Source organism: Pollicipes pollicipes, unplaced genomic scaffold (assembly GCF_011947565.3).
Source record: "Pollicipes pollicipes isolate AB1234 unplaced genomic scaffold, Ppol_2.1 Scaffold_3447;HRSCAF=4054_pilon_pilon_pilon, whole genome shotgun sequence".
Lineage (NCBI taxonomy): Eukaryota > Metazoa > Arthropoda > Thecostraca > Pollicipedomorpha > Pollicipedidae > Pollicipes > Pollicipes pollicipes.
The window spans coordinates 39,447,048-39,470,894 of NW_023596297.1; the positions used below are offsets into that span (position 1 = coordinate 39,447,048).

The 23,847-nt window shown below is 50.8% G+C and overlaps 1 protein-coding gene across 3 annotated transcripts in view; it reads left to right on the forward strand.

Moving 5' to 3' along the window:
* The window catches only part of Nmdar1 (glutamate ionotropic receptor NMDA type subunit 1), a 117,183-nt gene that overhangs the window by 44,948 nt on the left and 48,388 nt on the right, over nt 1–23,847 (forward strand). For all 3 annotated transcript variants that reach the window (XM_037215021.1, XM_037215022.1, XM_037215023.1), the window contains exons 8-10: nt 6,637–6,807; nt 10,634–10,747; nt 11,646–11,793. In XM_037215021.1, the coding sequence (XP_037070916.1) occupies nt 6,637–6,807; nt 10,634–10,747; nt 11,646–11,793 (433 nt within the window). The remainder of the gene's footprint in view (nt 1–6,636; nt 6,808–10,633; nt 10,748–11,645; nt 11,794–23,847) is intronic.

The window sequence follows — 23,847 nt, forward strand, 5'->3', positions numbered from 1 at the left end:
GTCTCTGTCTCTGTCTCTGTCCTCTGTCTCTGTCTCTCTGTCTCTGTCTCTGTCTCTGTCTCTGTCCTCTGTCTCTGTCTCTGTCTCTGTCTCTGTCTGTCTGTCGTCTGTCTTCTGTCTGTCTGTCTGTCTGTCTGTCTGTCTGTCTCTCACTCTCTCTGTCTGTCTCTCACTCTCTCTCTTCTCTCTCTCTCTCTCTCTCTCTCTCTCTCTCTCTCTCTCTCTCTCTCTCTCTCTCTCTTCTCTCTCTCTCTCTCTCTCTCTCTCTGTCACTGTCTCTGTCTCTCTTTCCCGTGCCCGTACCTGCAACCGCACCCACAACCGTTCTCTGCTCTACGCCATGGCTTCCAGACGCGTGTCCGCGAACTCCGTTTCGTCAGGTCGAACTCTAGCTCGTCGGGCTGGTCACACCTGAGTGACAGCAACATGCATACTACTTGCAGTTAGCGGCAAGTTGCATTCCCGGAATGTCTGCTGTACAGTCAGAAACATTCGGTTGTAAATTGTACATTCCAGTGCACTGCGGATCCTTGTGATGCACTCCTGCAAGAACCTACAGCATTTCTCAGTCCAAACAGTTCAGTGAAGATGCGCCAATACGATGCTTGTTTGATGTCTCGGCGGATACATATTTTATGATGCGAAAAGAAACCGCTTCACGTATTGTGCGAACTCGTGGATCGTGGACTTATCCTCAGACTGGATTGAGTCTGATTTGGAAATTTGAAACGACACAGCACAAAGTGGACTAGTTTACACTGCTCAACTTACTCGTACAGTAAGTAGGGTTATTAGTTCATCAGGGCCTTTATCGCACACAAGTACACTGGTTATTTCTGAGATATGATGTTGTCTTATTTCCAAAGCTTGAAAAGTATCATTGTATGCGGTGACATGAAATGAGAGACCATGACTTACCATTTATGATAGTTCGATAGTCAGTCTATTATTTTAAGGCATGTAGAGACGCGTAAGCTACCTGACATACTGACGTACTGCATTCAGTTAACATTTGTGAGTGTGCTCACATCGCAACACATGGCTATAGTGGGGAGCATACAGGTGTGGGTAGGAAGCTCCCAATCGGGCTCTCTCCCTGACGGCTCCAGACGAGCACGCGGCGCACTAGTTCGGCCTCTGTGGCGACCATAGATGATGAATGCATCTCGGACTAGGTTAACGCTGAGCGCTACGGTGCCTCTGATGGGAACTTTGCTTACGGCTGCTTTTTCTTTAACAACAAGGAACTTAACCGGTCCAAAAATCAAAACATCTAACTTATTAGTGTTGTTACAGAATTCACGAATATCTTAAGTTTGTTTTTCAATCTCAGTTGGTAGCTTGCAACCATTTTCACTATTGCTGGTATAGGAAATGTGGGCACATCTGGCTGCACACCTGTGTGGCAACAATGACGCACGAAATCAAGTTCGGGAAGCGTTATTGGTCGGCAGAAATAGGCGCCACATCTGCCCTAACGTTATCGCATAAGCTGCTAACTGGCTCCTACAAATCACAAAACACAGCATAACAAGACTTGTTGAATGCTGTATGGTATAGTAGAATAATGTATGCCAGGGTATGGTAGAAGCCAGGGTAGAAAATGTAGCAGGAAGATGGATTGCAAGTGAATGCTGTGTGCATCGCAGGTATGTATAAATCCCGTGCCATTCTTTAAAGCGCATATGTTGGGGCTATGACCAAGGGGCTAAAACAAGAAACGTAAGATTGAAATCGCACATGTCATATGAAAAAGAATGGCGATAAATGGTGATATTGAATGCGCTCTACGTTCTATTAGCACGCGCTTGGATGGAGATGGGGGGGGGGGGGGGAGGGATGTCATCTTGAGCGTTCCGAAGGTTTTCCCAACTAATTTTTGGAAGACACAGCGCGGCTGCGCCAAGCTTTGTAAATCTGTGCATTTAAACAGCGGATTTTTGTGGCGTAAAAATTATGTGTTCCTTGTAAGGTCATTGACTTATGGGATTTCAAAATCAAGCCATGGCTGTCAGCGAAGACAATTTCTAGGCTTTATGGTTCAATAACAACGGAGTGTTAGACAAAGCTATACGTCTCTGAGATATTTTCTTAGATAGGTTGGCAATTTAGTTTAGGATTACGACGACTTCCGTTGGTCTTGGGTCAGGTATGAAGATTAGACTGAGGTCAAGCAACCTGTTTTCCGTTGGGGTTAGTTTTTTTGGGCAGTTCTCGTGATGATTGCGAAATTTTTTGATAGCAGAGATTGCAACATATGTTTTCCATGGACTTCTTAAGATAAAATATGATTGGGTAATTGACTTAAAATGACTCTAATCAACCTTTTGCTTTCAGGAACGTATCGCTTAGCGTAATCCTTGACGTTTTTTTAATTTTTCTTTAAAAGGCACAAAAATGTCTTAGGTTTTGACCATCACGGCCTTCTTCAAAGGGTCACACAAGGCCACTGACCGCAAATGAACAACGGGGGCTTTTTGCTTGGAACATATATTTAGATTCGAGGCAGTTGCATGAGGTCTTGGAGCACTTTGGACACCAAGGTGAAGTTTGATCTTGTTTGGCCTTGTTTGACCCTTTAGATGATAACCTAAGGACCTCGAGTTTTAACACAGGCGAGTTTACACACAGGCCAGCCCACCATGCTGTGAATGTGGTATCTCTAGCTAGATCTCAGGGTGGTCGAGTTGACCTCCAAACGAACGTTTGATTTTCAGCGGGCCATCCGGGCGCGTATTAAGGAGCTTATGTGAAATTAGGCCGAAAGGCGGAACCGGATTAAGGTGGATAATGTTCAACAAGATGTATGCTAAGATAGATCGAATGGACTGGATTCAGGTGTTTCGGAAAAACCGGATTGCAGATAGATTAGGTTCTAGGCCTCACGTACCAGAGTGGACCGGACCCTGAAAATTCAGTCTGCGAACACATGTAAGCCTGACAGACGGTGTAAGAAATTACAACACAGTGCATGATTTTCGTTGCATTGCTCATTTTATGTTTATTGTCATGACCAATTTTACTTCGGATATTACAGTTGGCTCAGCAAAATCTAGCCTTGTGTCTATGAACAATTCATTTAGTATCAGGATTCAGTCAATGGGTGTGCATATGAGAATACGAGTTGTTTGAAATGGGCCTCCCTGTTTAATGAGATTACGACAGACTGATAAACAAATTTATATTTCTCGCAGGCTGTCGCATAATACAGCTTTTAGTCGCATTTTGATGTGTTGACTCATTCATGCTGTCAGCCAAGGGCTTGAAACTACGCTCTGCTCAGAACGGTTTTCAGCTGCACAGCGACGAAAGGATTGATTCCACGCTGACGCCAATGCAATTTAATTGAACCCTGAGAGCATTCCGGCACAACCGGGAATCACCCACGTGCACCAAGCACGCAGAACAGTTGTGAGTGATGTTGTCATGCTGTCATACCAGTGGCGCGAGCGATGAGGTCGAGGGCCAGACCCAGCGCGTTGCGCCGAGGAGTGACCAGAAGGGAGCCGGCCGCTGGCGCAGCACAGCCGGGCTTTATCACTGCATCACACGCAAACGACCCCTCCGCCATCTTCACTCGCAAGCAGGTCAAACGGGAAAGGACGCGCTGGACTTAGAAGAATAAAACTGCCTGAATGGTTAGCTCATGGCACCATAATGAAATATTCGTAGCACGCGCAGTTTTGTGGTTAATGATACCTTACCATACCACTGACAATAGTTTATAAAAGTGTGGTGCGTGATTGTGACTAAACCCCTAAAAGAACCTGTTCGGCTTTACTGTGTTCACCAGGGCCTGTTTAGAACGAGGCCGGGTGTTTGACGGGTCACTTTCTTGGTCTACTCTGATAAAGCTGTCAGTTCCAACGCGGAACAAACGAACGGCAGCAGAACCTCTGGGGCTCGACGGCGTACTAGACCACGTGCCAGTCAGGTGCTGAGGTCGTCATTGACGATCTCGAGACGGGCGAGACAAGGCCTCCGAGCGCTGCATCAGACTCCTGCCGGCGTCGGTAAGCCTCTTACGTGTCACCCGCCCGGGTGTCCGCGTATCGGTCGGTGGCGGCGGCCGCCGGCGCCGCTCCGACCCACAATAGATCCGCTCCGGCTAATGGCGGCGCGCGGCCGCGGCCTTTTTCCGTGCCGCGCCGACCGACCGGCCGGCCAGCATGCCTATGAGGCGCGGGCGTGGCTGCCCCTCGCGCGGCCGCCAGCCGTCTCCTGATTGTCTCCAGATTCTGTGTGCTGGCTGAGCGCGCGATCAATATGGCGCCGGCGGCGCCGCGGTCGGCCGGGCCTCTCCGGGGTCGCGTGCCGTCGCCGCGGGCGGGCCGCCGTTCATCACAGCCGCACGCCGCTTGGCGCGCCGCCCGCATATGTGACGGCATGCCGGGCGCCGACAGAGCGCGCGGCCGCGTACGCATCGGGCTCCGCGCCGCCGGCGGCGCCCAGACCGCGGTGCCTGCGTGGCAACGGCGGTGCGTGGGCGGCGCGCTCGTCACCGCTCTGGCTGCTGTGCGGACTAGAGTGCAGGAAGCGCTCTGGCTGCTGTGCGGGCTAGAGTGCAGGAAGCGCTCTGGCATCTGACTATTTCGGGGTGTTGAGAACTAGCCATTTCCGCACACGGGTAGCATATGCTGCGCACGTGTCAACTGGTATCAGTGCAGTGTCCTGGGATAGAAGACGTCCCCGGTCCCTTACACAAACGGCCCTGGCCGTGGGCATGTGGTGATCATAGTGCCTGCGGCGGGATTGGACTGGACTCCAGGATGAGTTCGGGATAGACCCCGGAGTCAACACAATTTAGGCGAGTCTGGTGGAATTCAACACCTCTGAATCTGTCCGTGAGCAGGAGTCGGAATCGAGTCAACGAAGTCCCGGGAGTTGACCCGAGTGGAAACGTGACATGATGTCTTCGTATTTGTGCGGCTTGCGTATGCACCGAATGAGATAGTCATGCAGCATTGCATTGTTGTTGGAATAAAGGCTAATCTTGGCTTTTATGAGGGCCATAGACTGCGTCATTTCCTAACTTGTTATGACCAGAATCGACTCAGACGAAGTCGTCTCAGAACATAATCATATTTCTTCAGACGGAATCAGAATCGGCCCAAAGTTGCGATGATGTGCTCAGAGACACGATCGGAATCAGCCACATATGTTATGAGTCAGAGTCGGAATGAATTATGCTAGAAGGAAATCAATCACAAGTCTATCATCCAGACAGAACGTACCTGCGAACCGAAAGCAGTCGCATCCGCGCGGCGGATCGAGGTTTATACGTTTACACAAAACTGCACCCACTACAATGCAGGGACTACACTACTCCGTCGCACACGAAGGCTCCTCCTGCGACGCTACTGGCTGCACTACTGGCTGCATATCCAACGGGATAGACTGGATAGACTCTATCCAACTGGATAGACTGCACCCTTCCTCACGACAACTCAAAGCACAGAGAGCGGTGTAGTGACCTCACTGTCCCCATTGACGGAGCGTCCTCAGGCGTAAGTTCTTCGGCAGTTGTTCAGTGCTCCCAGCAACGGCGAACGCCGCCGGCGCTGAACGACACCGCAGTATGGCAACAGCGACGATACCCGTCTCGCGCGCGGCAACAAGTTGGAATCGGCCGCCGGCCGCGGCCGCTGGGCCGCCAGTGTGACATTGATCCCGAATCTCCGCGGAAACGCTGGTCCGCAGGCGAAAAATACGACCGCGTTACCCGGGCCCAATCTAGAGAGGGCGCCGGCACGAGCGGAATACAGATGGGCCGTCGACGTACGGTGTGCAGCGGCAAAACTGGCGCAGTTATTTTACAGTTGTTAAAACAGTCGTTTTACGATATCGTCAAGAACTACAAAAGCTGTCTTAACCTTTCATAGTTGTCCCCAACGTCTGTGATGATATTCTTACCGCGTTTAACTTTTGAACATTTAAATATAATTCCTAGTAGAGCACTAGATCAAGATTCATGTTTACATAAGGTTTTGGTGTTTTGGGGTCTGCAAGCTTTGCACTTTACTAAGTGACGTGGCCTGCTAGCTGAGTCATTCTCAGCTGGCGTCAGGCAGAATAACTGAATAAATCAGTAAGTTGATTTGGCCGAAACAAACAATTCAGGGAGCTTCAGGCTCTTCATTCCATTTCGAATTGTGTATTCTGGGTGGTTTTAAAGTTTGACGGTCAGATAGGCGCATTATGACGAGACGATGTTTGCCAAAAGGTGACAAGAAGGCACATCCTAGCTTAGATGCGAGCGCTTGGGTGGAGCCGGCTCACACTACCGTGTGGGGCGATTCTATGTGGTGCGACTGCTTGGACGACCCTAAGCCTATGGGTTCCCAGACCGCTCCCCGTCTGCAGTCAGTGTTCCTCCCGACCACTACCTTCGAGTGTCCGATCATGAGCGAATACTGCAGCCGCTTACGATCTCCTTATTGCCCTGTGAGCAGCCGCCCATAGCCCCCTTATTGCCCTGTGAGCAGCCGCCCATAATCTCCTTATTACCCTGTGAGCGGTAGCCGACGGTCTCCTTATTGCCCAGTGAGCAGGCGCCCACGATCTCCTTACTGCCCAGTGAGCAGCCTCCCACGCTTCCACCCACACTGCTGACCAAGAGATCACATGCGTCCACAGCCAGAACGATAGCAAGATCATCTTCAACGACGCGGCGTTCCTGAACATGACGGAGGTGGGCTACGTGTGGATCGTGACGGAGCAGGCGCTGGAGGCGCCCACGGTGCCGGCAGGCGTGCTTGGCTTCCGACTAAGCGCTTCGGACGAGACCAGACACATCAAGGACAGCTTGTGAGTGGGCCGGGCTAAGGAGGGCCGGGCCAGGGGTGCTCCGGCGCTAGCGGGGTCCCGGCTCTGCCAGGGTCAAGAGAGAGATAGAGAGAGAAAGAGAGAGAGAGAGAGAGAGAGAGAGAGAGAGAGAGAGAGAGAGAGAGAGAGAGAGAGAGAGAGAGAGAGAGGAGAGAGAGAGAGAGAGAGAGAGAGAGAGAGAGAGAGAGAGAGAGAGAGAGAGAGAGAGAGAGAGAGAGAGGGAAAGAGAGAGAGAGGCTGCGGTTTGAGGGAGGGGAGAGGGAGTTGATGGGGCATGAGACCGCCTGGCGGAGCTCTATGAAGAAAAATGAAAGAGGAAAATGGGGAATATAATGCGTGATTGAGAGCTGGGAGAACATCGGAGGAAAGGAGACATAGGAAGGGTAAGAGAAAATCGTCTGACGGCTGTGTTGGAACACATCGCTTCATAACGCAGTGTGGACGGGGAGAGGGCCCAAGAGAAGTGATGGATGGAGGGGCGGCAATAGAGGACATGCTCCATTGAGGCGCGATGAAGAAAGTAACAGGGTCTGCGGGACGGGATCGCGTGAGACGACAGATGACTCAACTTCACTGAGCTGGAACGCCGATACCCGCAGGGGAAATGGGGCGGAAATGAGCAAACGATCCCAGAAACGGCGCCAATGAAGTGAAAAAGATTGGGTGTGGATATGGAGACAAATAGATAACCAACAAGCTGATCTGAAAGAGAACATAAGCGAGTAAAGCATCAGACAAAGCAACAGGTTTCAAACGTAACATTGTAAAGCATGAACCAGGAAAGTAAGACAGTTTACAACCCCACTTCAAATAAGAGAGAAAGAGATGCGAGAGAAGCATCAGTTTACAAGCTGCAATTTTATATCAATATTTAAAAGGTGTGCATCTGTTTCACGACCCCAACGCTTTCAGCAGTTTCGCCTGTTTGTGCAGTGTAATCCGTGTGTGTGGGAAGGGGTCGGTGTGGCATGATTTCCGCCGATTTCTGCCGATTCCATCGCGATCTGTTTGATAAAAAGCAAAAACAAGCATGGAACTTTTCTCTTTTGCGAAATGTTCAACTTATTCTGAAGTGATGTTAAGCTTATCTTACGGCTTGCTTACCAGGTTCGGTTAAAGGAGGCCACATCACATTCACCACGTCTGCGTAGCTTTTCATTTACCCACAGAGAACACCTCTTTCAAGCAATTCATATTTGCTGCCAGTGTTAATGCAATGACATGTGAAGCCACCTATGGTATACCCGGACTACACTGAAAGATTTGCAGTGCCTTATCACAGGTGACCTTGAACTTCTTAGCCATCATCATCACCATCACCATCATTGAAACATTTGGTTTTACGTTATATAAGTCCTGTGAGTTAACTGACGTCGAATTCAAAATTTGTCGTGCAGCACGGTTGCGCATTTTGTTGACTTTTGATCCCTTTCAGAAAACCCATTTCTCCGGTTGTGCGATCATTCTCTCCGACGGCTAGTTGGCGACGCTTTGACGTCGGCCATTATGGATGTCAATGCACAGCGGTTGTTGACCTCATCGCTTCTAGTGATGTCTCCCGGAGATCAATCAGCCTGCCCAGCCTGATCGTCTAACAGGTGTTTGGCGTAAATTATCATCTTCGGACCCAATTTAAGAGTTGGTTGATAACTGTCCCCAGTCGTCCTCCATCGCGTCCTCGGCGCACACTGGCGACTCCATGGCTCTGGCTGATGGCTAAGTTGCGATACCCTGGCCCATCGGCTAAAAGCATGTCTGTTTACATAAGACGTAAGACAAAGCTTTGCGCCGTGGACAGGCGTTTCGGCATGTTACGATCAGCACACTTTGGTTGCGAGGCAAAATTTAGGCCGTCATTGCCCTGCCTATCAAAGTGAGAGTTACCTCTTGCAAATGTATTGCAAATTTGTGGCAATATGTGTTATACATATGCATAATATAAGACTACAGGTGAGAATTAAAGGAAAGGGGTCATATTTCGATGACTGAAGGAACCGGAAATCGAACCGGTATCTTCAGGTGAAAAGATCCCGTGTAAGTAGTCCAAATGTCACGACAAGCTGTTGAGCGATTCAGGAAATACATTCCAAACACCGGAGGGGAGGCCGCTACACCTTAATCCTGGCCAGGGTTCAGATATTGCTATGGCGAATGGCTCGATTTTCTATTGCCTTTCAACAATGGGCCGGTAGGCGGCTGGCGGCGCTTCCCATGCCTGGTGTCAGCCGTAGCGATCGTTTGGCCTCTGATTGCACGCTTGGGACAGAGATCCATTGGCCTGACGGGCCATGTGTTACGGCCACCGCATCTGTCTGGCGCAGCCGATACCGGCTCGTCGACGGAATTCTCATCGCCCAGCGGCGGGGGCAATGTCGAGGCAGCAGATGGTCACCAGCTGGATGATCTAAGGAGACCAATGTGTCGTGGTCAAATCTTGGTGGCGCCTCGAATCGCCATCGAGCGCTTTTGGAAATGCCCCGTCATTGCCTTCAGAGCGCTTGTTGGTTAAACATTCAGGCCACTGATCCTGCAGGCCAAAGCATGACATCACTTGCCTGAATTTCGGGATCGCTGAATGGTGCCCAGCTGACGTGCCCCATTCAAATATTCCTATTGTTGTACGAATGAAGCGGGAACTTACGACCGACTCTAACCAGTACCAAGGGTCTGCATAAAAGAGAAGGCCGAAGGGAGCGATCTAACCCACCCCCGACAACTGTGGCGAGGCCGAGAAAATATGGCCTGGCCAGCGGCGCGCCGATTCTGCTGGCAGCGGAGAGGAGGGCAGCGGACAGCAGCTCGTGCGGCATGAGTGAGGCTAGTGCAGTAGAGGGGAGGGGAGAAGGCAACGCTGCACGAGCGCGGTGGAGGCTGCTGGCGGCAGGGAGGCGCAGAGGAGGCTGTTGGTGGTGGCGGGAAGGCGATGGGAGGCTGCTGGTGGTGGTGGGAAGGTAAGGGGAGGCTGCTGGTGGTGGTGGGAAGGCGAGGGGAGACTGTTGGTGGTGGAAGACGCAGAGGAGGCTGCTGGTGCTGGAAGGGTGGAGAATGCTGGTGGTGGTGGCGGGAGAGCAAGGGGGACGCTGCTGGCGGTGCGGAAGCGCGGAGGAGCCTGCTGACAGCAGGGAGGCACAGATGAGACTGCAGATGGTGGGGAGGTGAGAGGGGGCTACTAGCGGTGCGGAGGCGCGGAAGAGGCTGCCGGCGGGATGGCGGGGGGGGGGGGGGGGGGAGCAGCGAGTCGGGCTGGAGCCCGGGCCGACCCGCTCATCCGGCGTCCGGACCCTGCGGCGTCAGATGATGAGCACGTGCCGCTATTGATCCGGCTGTGCATGCGTGGGGTGGTAATGATGGGCCGCCACCTGCGACTGGCGCTAACAACGCGCCCGGCAGCGGGGGGGGGGGGGGGGGCGCAGGCACCGACGGGCCGCGCCATCTGAGCAGCTGCCGCGCTGTGGGCTGCGGTCAGAGCCGGCCTGAGCTGGGCTGAGGTGTGCCTGTTAGCGTCTATCAGCTGCTCTGAGCCAGCCAGCTGCTCTGCGCCATGGGCTGAGCCGAATAGAGTTGTCCTCGCTCTTCTGAGATGAGCGGGGCGGGAGTACCGAAGTGTTGCGGAGTTGGGGGAAGGTGCCCGGGTAATTCTGTTGCTGGCGAAGTAGTTATGTTTCCGTATTGTTACGCTGGGCTGAGATGAGACATCCGTGTGCTGTTATGATGAACAGCGATTGCTTCCGTATGCAAACAGAGCAAGCTAGCGTGGTATGCCTTTCCGCTGCTGAGTCGAGTTGGGCTGAGCTGGTCTGTTGTTCAGGTACGTGCTGGCATCCGCCTTGAAAGAGATGACCGCCAAGGAGAACATTACCGAGGCGCCCAAGGACTGTAACAACACCGGTGACGGCTGGGAGACCGGCAAAAAGCTGTTCGGGTGAGTCTGCATCTCCCCAGTCCAGGGGTGAACAGGGCGGTGCAGCTGGGCAGCCTTTCACAACGGCACCTCGTCTGCCTCCCGGGCCAGCCGGGGACGGGGACGAAAACGAGGCATCGGTCCTTACAAAGCAGCTGGCTCGTGGGAAGGGGATGTGTGACACCGGCCCGTTCAGTGGCAGATTAGCAATGTGTGACACCGGCCCGTTCAGTGGCAGATTAGCAATGCGAACTGTCATTGCTCTCATGCAGTGGTGATGAACTTTGTGTTGATGTCTGGTTACGGGCAACACACTGAGTATTGCCGTCTTTGCGATGTTTATGGAGACCGTATTTGTTCAATGAAACTAATGTTAACATCTTGTCAAGTTATGTGTCATTACGTGCTATCAGTGCAAAAGTTGAATAGACAGATGGCAAGGGGAGTTCGGGACCAAGCCAATGCCGTTGAAGCGAAGTGGCATGCCAAAGGTTATCCGGTCGGCCGTTTTACTTTTCTGGCTCCCACTCATGCATGGATTGTACCCATGATTCTGTCACGTTATGGGCATAGCATGCTGTGGCTCAGTTACGTGAAGCGGCACCACTTCCAGGCACCTAATGGTTGCTGTGTATCACTGGAGCGAGTCACCAATATTGTGATTGCCTTTTCCACAGCCCCGATTCTCATGCTGCTGTTAGTTTTGGGCATTTTTCCGTTCGGAACTCCTTCATCCCACTTCGAAACCACAAAGAAGTTTTCAATCACGATACTACATTGCCATATCCTCTTCTTCGAGATTTGGTGCCGCTCTCGTCCCAGCCTCTGCATTCTCAGCAGTGCCCACTGCTCGCAACACCGGCGCCGCTCCACTGTCGTGCTCTGCACCGGACGCTGAGTGACGTGTCGACGGCCACAGGTACATCCGCCAGCAGGTGCTCCTCGACGGCTACACAGGCAAGGTGGCGTTCGACGACAACGGCGACCGCATCAATGCCGAGTATGACGTCATCAACACCGACAGCAGGCGCGACAAACGCATCGTGGGCAACTACGCCTACTCGAAGGTGAGTAGCTAAGCCGGCCGCGTGGAGCTGATGGCGGTAGATGACCTGGCACTGCACCATATATCCCATGGTACCCTTGGCACTCTCCGCACTCCGGGCACTTCCGGCACTCATCAAATATAACATCCATTCCCGTTTCAAACCGCGTCAGCCTGGTCGGTTTTTGCGTTCGTAATTATTTGTTGTGCATTCGCCACCAATGCTTGGCCTTTTCTCCGCCAATGGCTGAACAAAGTTTTACGTCGGTTGAAACGGGATCAGCTGGCATTTTTACCCCTGCTGCGTAGTTTTGCACACGTTCGCTATAACCTCAGCAAATAATGACGCCTTGGGCACTATTCCTCCATGCCAATCATTTTAGTTCACAATGTAACGGTTGCGGTCGACTAAATTCACGGAAACCTCAAGCTTGTTACCTGATAGGGATTTCGAGATTTTGAATTGAAGATCGTGTGGAATAACTTTTGTAATGGTCACAAGTAGTGGTGAGATACTACTGCCTTTTGAAAGGGTGCAAATGCATTGTTGATGTTCATTACACAGCCACTCAGCATTCTCAGAGCCATAAGACAACAGAATACGGTGAATGCAGAGCTGAGAACATGCGGAACGCCGAAATTTCGCGATTTGGCAGCGTAGACCGTCGAGAGTGACGTCACTTTTTAGCGACTGAACTTCGTAGGAACTTGGAACGTGCATATCACGCGCACAATGGTCCCAAGCTCATCCGAATAGCCAGGTGTCACTCCGATGTTTCAAAAACCCGGTAAGATATATCCGATACACCTGAGAGGCTCAAGGTCACAAACCGCTTTTTCGTACAGCGTATTGCACCATGGCATATACACTGTGCGGCGAGCTGAGGACTTAACTGTCACCGAAACGGTCTGACTATTTTTTAGCTGTCTTTGGACGACTGATACATGGTCTTCTGATGCAAATGGCCTATCTCAGAGGCGGAAGAAAAGCACATTTGGCGTAGCACGTGCCGACACGGCTGAGATAGCCGCCTTTCCGCCGGCCAGTTGGGGAAACGAGCTAGCAAAATGAGGCCGGAGGCACTTTGCCGCTGGCGGACTGTGACCAGTCACCCTGTGCGTAATTGACCGCGGTCAGGCATGCCTAGTGGAATTAACCTCGTGGCCAGACTGTGGCTTCACACGCACGCATTGGCAGTATAGATCTGACCCGACACGCGGTGGTTGTGTAGCTCTGACCCGACACGTGGTGGTCGTATACCTCTGACCCGACACACGGTGGCCGTGTAGCTCTGACCCGACACGCGGCGATCGTGCACCTCTGACCCGACACGTGGTGGCCGTATACCTCTGACCCGACACGTGGTGGTCGTGTACCTCTGACCCGACACGTGGTGGTCGTGTACCTCTGACCCGACACGTGGTGGTCGTGTACCTCTGACCCGACACACGGTGGTCATGTACCTCTGACCTCACACACGGTGGTCGTGTAGCTCTGACCCGACACGCAGTGGCCGTGTAGCTCTGACCCAACACGCGGCTGATCGTACACCTCTTACCCGACACGCGGCGATCGTGTACCTCTGACACGACACACGGTGACAGTGTACCTCTGACCCGACACACGGTGGCAATGTACCTCGGACCCGACATGCGGTGGTCGTGTAGCTTTGGCCCCACATGCGGTGGTCGTGTACCTCTGACCCGACACACGGTGGCAATGTACCTCGGACCCGACATGCGGCGGCCGTGTACCTCTGACCCGACACACGGCGGCAGTGTACCTCTGACCCGGTATGCGGTGGTCGTGCAGCTTTGACCCGACATGCGGTGGCCGTGTACTTCTGACCCGACGCACGATGGTAGTGTAGCTTTGACCCGACACGTGGCTGTAATGCACCGCTGCGACCGTATGTATGGCGGTTGTAGCCGCGGACCAGAGAGACGGTGCTGGTGTTGTGGCTTGAGAGCGCCTCCGACCCGTGACGGTGCTGGTGTTGTGGCTTGAGAGCGCCTCCGGCCCGTGACGGTGCTGGTGTTGTGGCTTGAGAGCGCCTCCGACCCGTGACGGTGCTGGTGTTGTGGCTTGAGAGCGCCTCCGGCCCGTGACGGTGCTGGTGTTGTGGCTTGAGAGCGCCTCCGACCCGTGACGGTGCTGGTGTTGTGGCTTGAGAGCGCCTCCGACCCGTGACGGTGCTGGTGTTGTGGCTTGAGAGCGCCTCCGACCCGTGTCTGGCCGGGCTGAAGCGCCGTTTAGCCGCCTAGCCCGACCGGCGCTCGACACGGCGGGCTCGGCTGAGGTGCAGGGCGCTCGACACGGCGGGCTCGGCTGAGGTGCAGGGCGCTCGACACGGCGGGCTCGGCTGAGGTGCAGGGCGCTCGACACGGCGCGGCTGAGGTGCAGGGCGCTCGACACGGCGGGCTCGGCTGAGGTGCAGGGCGCTCGACACGGCGGGCTCGGCTGAGGTGCAGGGCGCTCGACACGGCGGGCTCGGATGAGGCGCAGGGCGCTCGACACGGCGGGCTCGGCTGAGGTGCAGGGCGCCCGCGGTGACGGCGCGGCCTGGGGCGGCGCCGGCCACGCTGAGCCGACTCATCGGCCGCAGCAGCCAGGGCGGGCGGCGAGGTGTCGTGCGCCACCTGGCCATCACTCACGTGCCACCCGTCCGTGGCGGACGGCGGACGGCGGACAGCGGGGTGGGGGGGGGGGGGGGGGAGCTGGGCGGTACCGCACACCACCTGACCGCTCGCAGTGTGACGCCGGCTGAACCGGGCGGCACAATCAGAGGGCCGTCACACGTGCCACCATCTGTGCTCATTCACTGACACCTGTTTGGTGGCACTTGACACTTGTCTCGCTATATGACGCGTGCTGCGAACACGAGAACATGGCAGCTGGTCTGAGCCGGGCCGCATGAAAGGAATGCCAGGTGAGCGCAAGAGAAGCGTGTCACTTGTCGGCGAACATCACAATGCGCCGGGTAAAGGGCAGGCTGCCGATGGATCAATAAAACATTCGTAATGAATGTAATTTAAATCAGTAGATTTAATTTCTTTGAAGAACACATTTTGTATCCAAACAAGCTGATTTACAAGCCTCGTACAATCTTCTGGATGTGTAAGCGGTGTGATCCCACAGCACATTGTGCGCATATGTCGACCGCGGGCAGGTAAAATCCAGACGAATCATAATGAAATGAATCCACCTTTTACGTTCAACGACCAAGGCGTTCGGAGGATGAATACCTTTTACTTTGCTATATCTCATGATACACACACACACACACACACACACACACACACACACACACACACACACACACACACACACACACACACACACACACACACACACACACGCACGCACGCACGCACGCACGCACGCACGCACGCACGCACGCACGCACGCACGCACGCACGCACGCACGCACGCACGCACGCACATATATATATATATATATATATATATATATATATATATATATATATATAATGTGTGTGTGTGTGTGTGTGTGTGTATATATCATAATATCACAATTTCTAGTAGGTATGATTGAAGGCCTGGTATCCAGCTCTGGACGTTTCTAACAAATCTAACAAGACTTTAGGGTCTGCGAAGCAAGCGAGGAGTATCTCCTGCTCAAGATACTAGCGCGCGCCCGCTGGCCGGTTAAATACCCTTCGCTCGGGTGGGGGTACTTTTGACCCTCCCCTGAGATCTCGGGAACTAAGGGAGCTAGAAACACCAAATTCATGGGCTGTATTGGCCTGTACGTGAACTCACTATGGTCAAAGTTTGAGGTTCCTAGGTCATGAACTTCAGTTCAAATAAATTTTAAAGAAATTAAAATTTTTTAAACAAGGTAAAGCTCTAGGTTGGTCTCCAAAGTGCCCCAAAGCCTAGAAACCCGCTCTAAGCAAAATTTAACATGCTCATTTAAGGTCAGTGACCTTGTTTGACTTTTTGAAGTTCATGGTTTTCAAAGTCATGGAATACTGCATTGAACTTTGCATTTGAATAAGCGACAAAGATTACGCTAAGCAGTGTGTTCTTAGAAACGAAATGTTGATCTGGGTCATTTTAGGTTGGTGACCTATTCTGACCGTTAGGAAGTCCATGGAATATGTATAATGCGGTTCCTGTTATCAATAAATTCGAAATGAGCACCAGAAACTACCTCATACAGCAAACCCTAGAGTAATAAAACAGGTCGGTTTTGACCTTGGTCTTATCTTCATACCTTACCCTAGATCAATGGAATTTGCTCATTCCATTGTTGTGTCGCCTAATAAAGTATCTCAGATGCATGCCTTCGTCTGAAACTCAGTTGCTGCATCAGATTGAACGATTCCCTAGAAACTGACTTTGCGGAATCCATGGTCTGATCCTGACCTGCCGTAGACCTACCTTAGACCTGCAAAATTTGGCGCGGCTACGCCGCGTTTTGGAAACCATTACGGAAAAAAATTGATCAGGGATCAAATTGACCCCCACCCGGGCGCACTCTAAGATTGGAAGCCAAGACTGTGGTGTCACATATAAATGAACGCTCTCTTATGGGGAGGGATCAGGTTTTGCGTTATTTTTTCCCGTTGGGATAGATGTACCCAAACGCCGCTGAATACGACTGTTTAAGTTCTCAAAGGTGGAACCCATGTACGATGCCCCACAGGAGGCGCAACAAAACCCGTGTACGACATTGGATTGGCAGTATTTAGATAATCTATCTTTATGTTTGAAGAAGGTATCTGCGGAATAGGAATTCACTTAGAACAATCCTAGGAAGTAAAAATGGATAGAATATTGACTGGCTGATCTAGGCTGAGCGATTTACGTCTGAGGCTGCCCAAATGTGGGCCAAAATGCTGCTGAATAAAATATCTTCAAAGTTTCGGAACGTCAAAGAACCTAGACGATGAAAGATGCCTAGAATCGAGGAAGCTTCCAATTAGTGTATGCCAGTGGGTTTGTTCTTCAAACACAAAGTTTGAAGAGGATAACTTAAAGATTAACTGAAATGCTGCCAATCAATTCGTGTATAGGAGTTTTGTTGTCCCTCGTATGGCACATCCTACATGGGTTCCACCCCTCGGAACCTGCACAGTCGCATTCAGCAGCATTGGGGTAAATCTATCCGGGCGGAAAAATTTCCTGTATACCTAACCCCTCCCCATACAAGAATATTCATCTACATGTGACGCCCCAGTTTGGCTTCTAATGGTAGTGTTTTGAGCAGGAGATATTCTTGCGTGATTTGAGAATATTCGGGTCTTTATATATTTCTAAGCAACGTCCAATGCTAGATAACATGACTTCATCACAACTATTATGTATACCTTTATATATATATACCTTTATATACCTTTATATATATATATATATATATATATATATATATATATATATATATATATATATATATATATATATATATGCATTCAAAGGTATTTGCAATTCGAATTGGATGATCTCTCCTCATCTAGAAATCTGCGATTTTTGTTCGTTGGCAGTCTAAAAAGTGCCAGCGCCCCTTCGACCACGTTTTCGTCTGCATGTCATATTGCACCCCGAATTGTCTTTTTAGAGGCATGCGGTCGTGAACCAAAACAAAAAACTTCAACGACGTTATTTGCCGATGTCTGAGCTCTCTACATCGTCTAAACGCGAATCTAGGAACGTTGGAATCTGAGGGGCATGTTGGAACAAGGAATGTGCTGGTTCAGGCGGATATGTCTTATGCACGTGTTTTGCTGCTCCCACTGGCGTGTGACCGGAGTAATACAACACTCGACTGTTGCTGCTCCCACTGACGTGTGACCGGGGTAATACAACACCCGACTGTTGCTGTTCCCACTGACGTGTGACCGGGGTAATACAACACTCGACTGTTGCTGTTCCCACTGACGTGTGACCGGGGTGATCAACACCCGACTGTTGCTGCTCCCATTGTCGTGTGACCGGGGTGATACAACACTCGACTGTTGCTGCTCCCACTAGCGTGCGACCGGGGTGATACAACACTCGACTGTTGCTGTTCCCACTGTGGTGTGACCGGGGTAATACAACACTCGACTGTTGCTGCTCCCACTGACGTGTGACCGGGGTAATACAACACTCGACTGTTGCTGCTCCCACTGTCGTGTGAGCGGGGTAATACAACACTCGACTGCAAATGGCGACGCGTCACGTGTAGCTCTTATGTGATGCATGTTACCCGCCAAGAGTCGCTCAAGGAACAGTAAGGGCTTGTGCACGTTTGCGACATGAGCTAAGGTAAATAACACATGCCATATTTGCCACATGAGCTAAGGTAAATGGCATATTGAAAAAGTGTCACCAGGCCATATTTGCCACATGAGCTACGTCAAACAACGCATTGCAACAGTGTTACCAGGCCATATTTGCCACATGAGCTAAGGAAATAACATATTGAAACAGTCGCCAGATCAGAAGATTCCAGCAACAGAACCATGCCAATCGTACACATTATGTTTTAAGCCAGGCGGCAAACAAAGGACGACTTGACTCACCTGCAGTGGCTTTACCCGGCCTCGGCTGACCGCCGGACGTTCCATACGCTAACATGTTTGCAAGTAATGATGGCATGTTCACGCATTTTACATTAAGAGGAATACAAACTTTTTAAGAAGTATTCCACGAAAATTGTGACAATTTTTTAACCCGTGTGATCAGGTAAGTTTATCCAACAACGTTGCAACACCACCACAATGCTGTTTCCCTCATCCAATTGGCATGGAAAGGGTTGAGATGATATGAACAAGAATAGTAGTGGCCTTGCTTTCCCAGTTTCTCAGCATTATGAGCTGGTTGTCAGTATGCCAGATATTCTTGGTCTTAAATACACCAGTATGTGCTAGTTAAGCGACGAAACTAAACATTACGGGAGAATTGTTTCGCGAAATAGGTTTGGGGGTTGAACAGTAAAACATGCTTCGACTTAGCCCCCAAATACGCTAACAAACGGATTTTGATTTAGTCAACTTCCTTCTCAAACCGGAGGGGAGGGGGCTGGAGGTCGCGTTTGGGGGACGAATGGGAAGCTTTACTCATGAAACATTGGTTGCGTAGAAAAAAAAACGCGACGTTTTTAAGCTACGCCCACGGTCGCGAACGAGCAACAGCTTTCTTGGCTATTTCAGCGTGGCCTATCCTTCGTTGATAAAGTCGTTTAGCCGGTACGATATACCAGGGGCGATCCAGATGTGGGGGGGGGGGGGGGAGGGATGAGGACATGGGCGATGGCCCCCGGGTTACTAATTCACCATGGTGAAGGGCATCAAAGCCCTAATTTTGTGTTTACATGACCTTTATTTTCAATAAGCACTAAATGCAAGTGGGCCATCTAAAGAACCGAAAGCCGTCATTTGTGAAAGGGACCAAACTGCAGGGGCACCACTATTTCTGTACCTTTCACACTAACAAAATTCTGGATCAGTCCGTCCAAGGAGTGGGAAAAACCGTTATTTCTCGACATTATAAACTTTTTTAGGGGCACCCAATTTCAGGGGCACTAGAGGACCTGAAATCTGCATTTAAGGGCTCCAAATTCCACGGGCACGACAATGTTGTTTCTACCACCCCGACGGAATCCTGGATCGGCCGGCTGGGCCAGGAACACCAAACATTCATTTCGGGGTACCATAGCCTTTATTTTCAAGATGTACAAATTCAGAGATGGTTTTTAAAGGGCTAAACGCCTTCATTTTAGAAGAGAACCCAAATCCAGAGAACCACCATTTCTGCGCCTTTCGGCCCGGCGGCACTCGGGATCGTTGGCACCAAAAGCCTTTATTTCCGGGCACCATGCGCTTTATTTTCCAAAAGCCGCCAATATCAGGGTGCCACAAAGACCCTCGAAACCTTCATTTCCAATGGACAACAAATTTCAGTGGACACTGCAATGTACGTGTCTCTCAATTGATGAAATCCTGGATGGGCCCATTCGGCGAGGGGGTACACAGGCTTCGTTTCGAGGCACTTAAACCATTATGTTCAGGAGTAATCCAATTATATCAGGCACCACAAATGACTCGAAAGTTTGTATTGTTACCGAGGAACCGAATTTCAAGGTCACCACCATCATAGGCTCACGCAGGTGGGCAGGGGTACGTGACCCCACACCCTTTAGATCATGAGGTCCCAGGTGTTCCAAGAAACCCAAAGAGCATCTCTTGGTGCCGTCGATCAATGATCCGATTGGGGGTCCAAAGGGAAAGCCGAAGGCCATATGAAGGGGGCCCGGCCCGAGGGCCGGACCCTAAGATGTCAGCCAGAGTACCTCTTGCACCCATTGGGCGGCCCTGGAACAATGGGGGCCTCTATGTTAGTCAGCTGACAGGGACCACGCATGCCGAACAGTCAGTTCTGTGCCGGGCTCGGCGATGGGGGCCCCTTCCTGAATCAGGGGAAGACTGGGGTTTGCAACGATCACTCAGAAGACCTGTTGCATTGGTTGGGGCCTCTGAAACAATGAAGGCTCCCCTTCCTGTGCTGGTCAGGGACGGCGCCTAACAGGGGACCAGATGTCGGCAATCGGCTCCAAGTCGGCCAGGGACACATTCACCGCACAGGGATGGGGAAGACACACAGGGACACACACACAACACACACACACACACACACACGCACACACACGCACCACACACACACACACACACGCACGCACGCACGCACGCACGCACGCACGCACGCACGCACGCACGCACGCACGCACGCACGCACGCCCTCTAGCCTTGGTGGCGTCCTCTTGACAATGAAAGGCGATATGGGAAATGTCATTGCAAGGGTTAAAATTCGCGAGGAGGCAGTGGAATATTTCTGTGTCGGCCAAAGGCCCTAGTGCCTAACGGAAGGCCCTCTGCACCGTTTCACTCAGCGGTCGATAAGCTGAAATGGTGTCTCGGTGCTAATTATTAGGCTCCATGAATCGATGAGAGGTTTTTTTTTGTGTCAGTGAGGGTCCCTGCGTCGATCCGGTGCCAGATGCCCCGGTCAGAGGGCCTGCCGCACCAGGGAGGGGACCGGCGCGGTGTATGGCGCATCTCTTTGAGGACCTCCTGATTGACAAGGGCAAGGCGGTCTCCATATATCCAGAACAGCAGCCGTTAGGGAGCCGGGGCTGTGGCGGAAAAGCCCTTCAGGTCCTCGCTAGGGAAGTTCACACGTGCTTTTTCGAGGTTGATACTCTGAACGGAGCAACTGAGGCTATGTCATTGCGTCATGAAATCGTAGTGCCGTACGTGTTCAACCGTTCCGAGTATCAATGTGAAAATCACACAGTTGTAATCTAGGGCTCGGGACATTGGGCGCATGTATACGAATTGGTTTCATGAAGCGTACGATGTTTCCGATATGTGGTCGCTTTCGGCTGCCCGATGACTTCCGTCGGGTTTTAGGTGCGCGGCCGACGCCGCACGGTTTATGGAGTCTGCAACATCGGACCTCGGTGTTCTTTCAAGTAGGCTGTAAGTGCACATGCCTAAAACTATTTGATATAATTTGGTGTTGATGGATTTACAAAAACACATTAAGGCTTTCAGACGAACAAGGGCTGGACATGACGATGCAAACTTTTGACCTTGTTTCGAGTCACGCTGGTGCTCAGTCCGCGGGTCTCTCAAGATCTTTATAAAACCGCGAGGAAATTCGGCGGCACCCCTGACTATTGTAACCTGACCTGACTGTTGTAAGAAGGGCCAATGAGCCATTAAAGAGTGAACATCGCCCGCGATTTATTCCATGCGGTTAGGTTATTCCTGATCGGTACCATGTTTTGTTTACTCCTGAATGCATATATAATTGCATTTTCTGGTAGCTTCTGGACTCTCGTTTAGTCGAAGAAGCTCAGCATAACAAATACTGAGGGAAATCAATATGTGGAAATAAAGTGAGCAAAATCCAAGTGATCATATTTGGGATGATGTGCGGCGGGCTGCCTGCTGTCCTTCCACGAGCAAGGGTGGGGTTACTTGTTAACCTTGGCGCCTGACTCTTGCTGTGTCTCTGGTTGCGCCCCTGGCTGCAGTGACTGTGCATCCTCGTAACGAAATCCCAGGGATCAGGCCCGGGGAGCGCAGTCATAGGGAGCGGCGTTGTCCCCCTCAAACTTCGCATTTTTTGTTTCGGCACCGTCGCTGGTTTCTGTCAGAGAGGTAAAAATAAATGTGCACTTGACATTGGAAGATACCTTCGGTAAAGCCTATCGCCGTTGAACAGATGTATGCGTAAGACAACGTTAATAACTGTTGAACATGTCCGCAAGCGAACCAGTGCAAACGCTATGGGAAGGGCTGAATTGTGAGTTAAGTGAATTGGCCCCGACCACAAAATACGTCAATGAATATTTCTGTACAAAAGCTCGGTGTGCACATCCGTACTTCCGCTCCGGTGTTTCGACAAAAGGCTGTTGTTCATGAAAGTGATGATCATAAGGCTAACGGATGGAAACCTGAACAAATAGTCAACATATGAACCTTGTCATCGTTTGTGACACGTCATTTAGCTCCCCTTTTTATATGTTCAAAACAACATGCGCGATAGACACATTTGTGGACAGTAACAATGTAATTGTATTTCACCACAGCAAAACTGTGCGCACCCCTTGCGATATTTGGTTGGGCACTGGCGTGAACAAACAAATGCGGATACAAAGACCCAAGATATGCGAGATAGCAATTTTTCTCCATGGTTTCCCCGCGAATATAACAGAAGCCGCGTGTTCTGATGAATTTGCACGTCTGAATGCAAAAACATACTGCGCGCCGGTGGCGGAGTAACAGCTTTTTTTGGTCGTCACATCTTAACATCATATTTTTCTTATCACATCTTGACATCTTATATTTTTCATAACATCCTGACATCTTGAATTTCTTTTTTGTTGAATCTGTGGAAGCCAAACTACCTGTGCATCACTGGAGTAACATACCTCAGTTCGAATTCAGAGAAGTGGTTTAACAATAGCAGAAGTGGTTTAAGAAAAATTAAACCACTTCTGCTATTGTTTCAATAAAGGCATGTTGCCGAAATATCAACACAACAATATCTTTATTCTCCTGGTTTTTCTCTGAGTAGCGAGGCTAATGTTACTATTTTAATGGTTGCATTACCTTAGTTCTTTGCATCATCTTCGTGGTAACACCTGAGCCCTTCTGACGATCTGCTATTGCCTCGCTGGTCGTACGCCGCATAAGGCGTTTTAATGTTAGTATTGTCTGTGTGGATAACTACAGTGCGTGGCCGGGCGAGATATCAGACAGCTGGAGGGGACGAAATGCAACGGGCCATGGCTTGCATTATGCCATTCCACCAGTACGCTCGTGATTCTGTTCCTTCCGTACTACTGACATAACGCATATCGACAGCGATTACGTTTCAGGTACGTACATATTTATGAGAAAGGTCGGGGCCAACCACTGGGGGTATCAGGTAAAGTTATTATGTTAATGACCCCTTCGCCTTGGAAATTTTATGACTACTGACTATTTACTGTTGCCAATATTAAATTTTTATTTAGCACACCTGTAAAACATAATTTTGGTCGCGGACATTGTTTTTTATTCAATAACAAAATCAGCAAACTAGGTTAAGAAACATCACAGAGCAAACACAGGCTTTACCTGGATGTTCCTGCATCGAGACTGATATGCAATAGCATGGCTGCTCGATCCAACATTTCTTATGTGTTTTGCGTCAGGATATGACGAATCGTGCGGTTGGTGTTAAGGAAACTCCAGGTATGGCCTAAATTATGTGTCTGTCAGTACTTGCCGCGACGAGCAATTCAGTAATTCCAAGAGAAAACGGCGATGTCAAAACAGCTTACATCCCACCGGTCATTTCGACCGTTTGACAAAGTTTACCCTACAAACTTTGAGATCTCGCGGGGTCAAAACGGCCTCCCGGATTTACCCCATGCCACATTTGTAGGCCACATTTACTCCATGCGTAGAAGGTGACATGCTCTCATCCGCACAACAGGAACGCAAGTTGTAAAACTATATCATGGCTAGTATGGTTGCAAAACTATCCTGTGACTAGATTCCATGTTCGATCAAA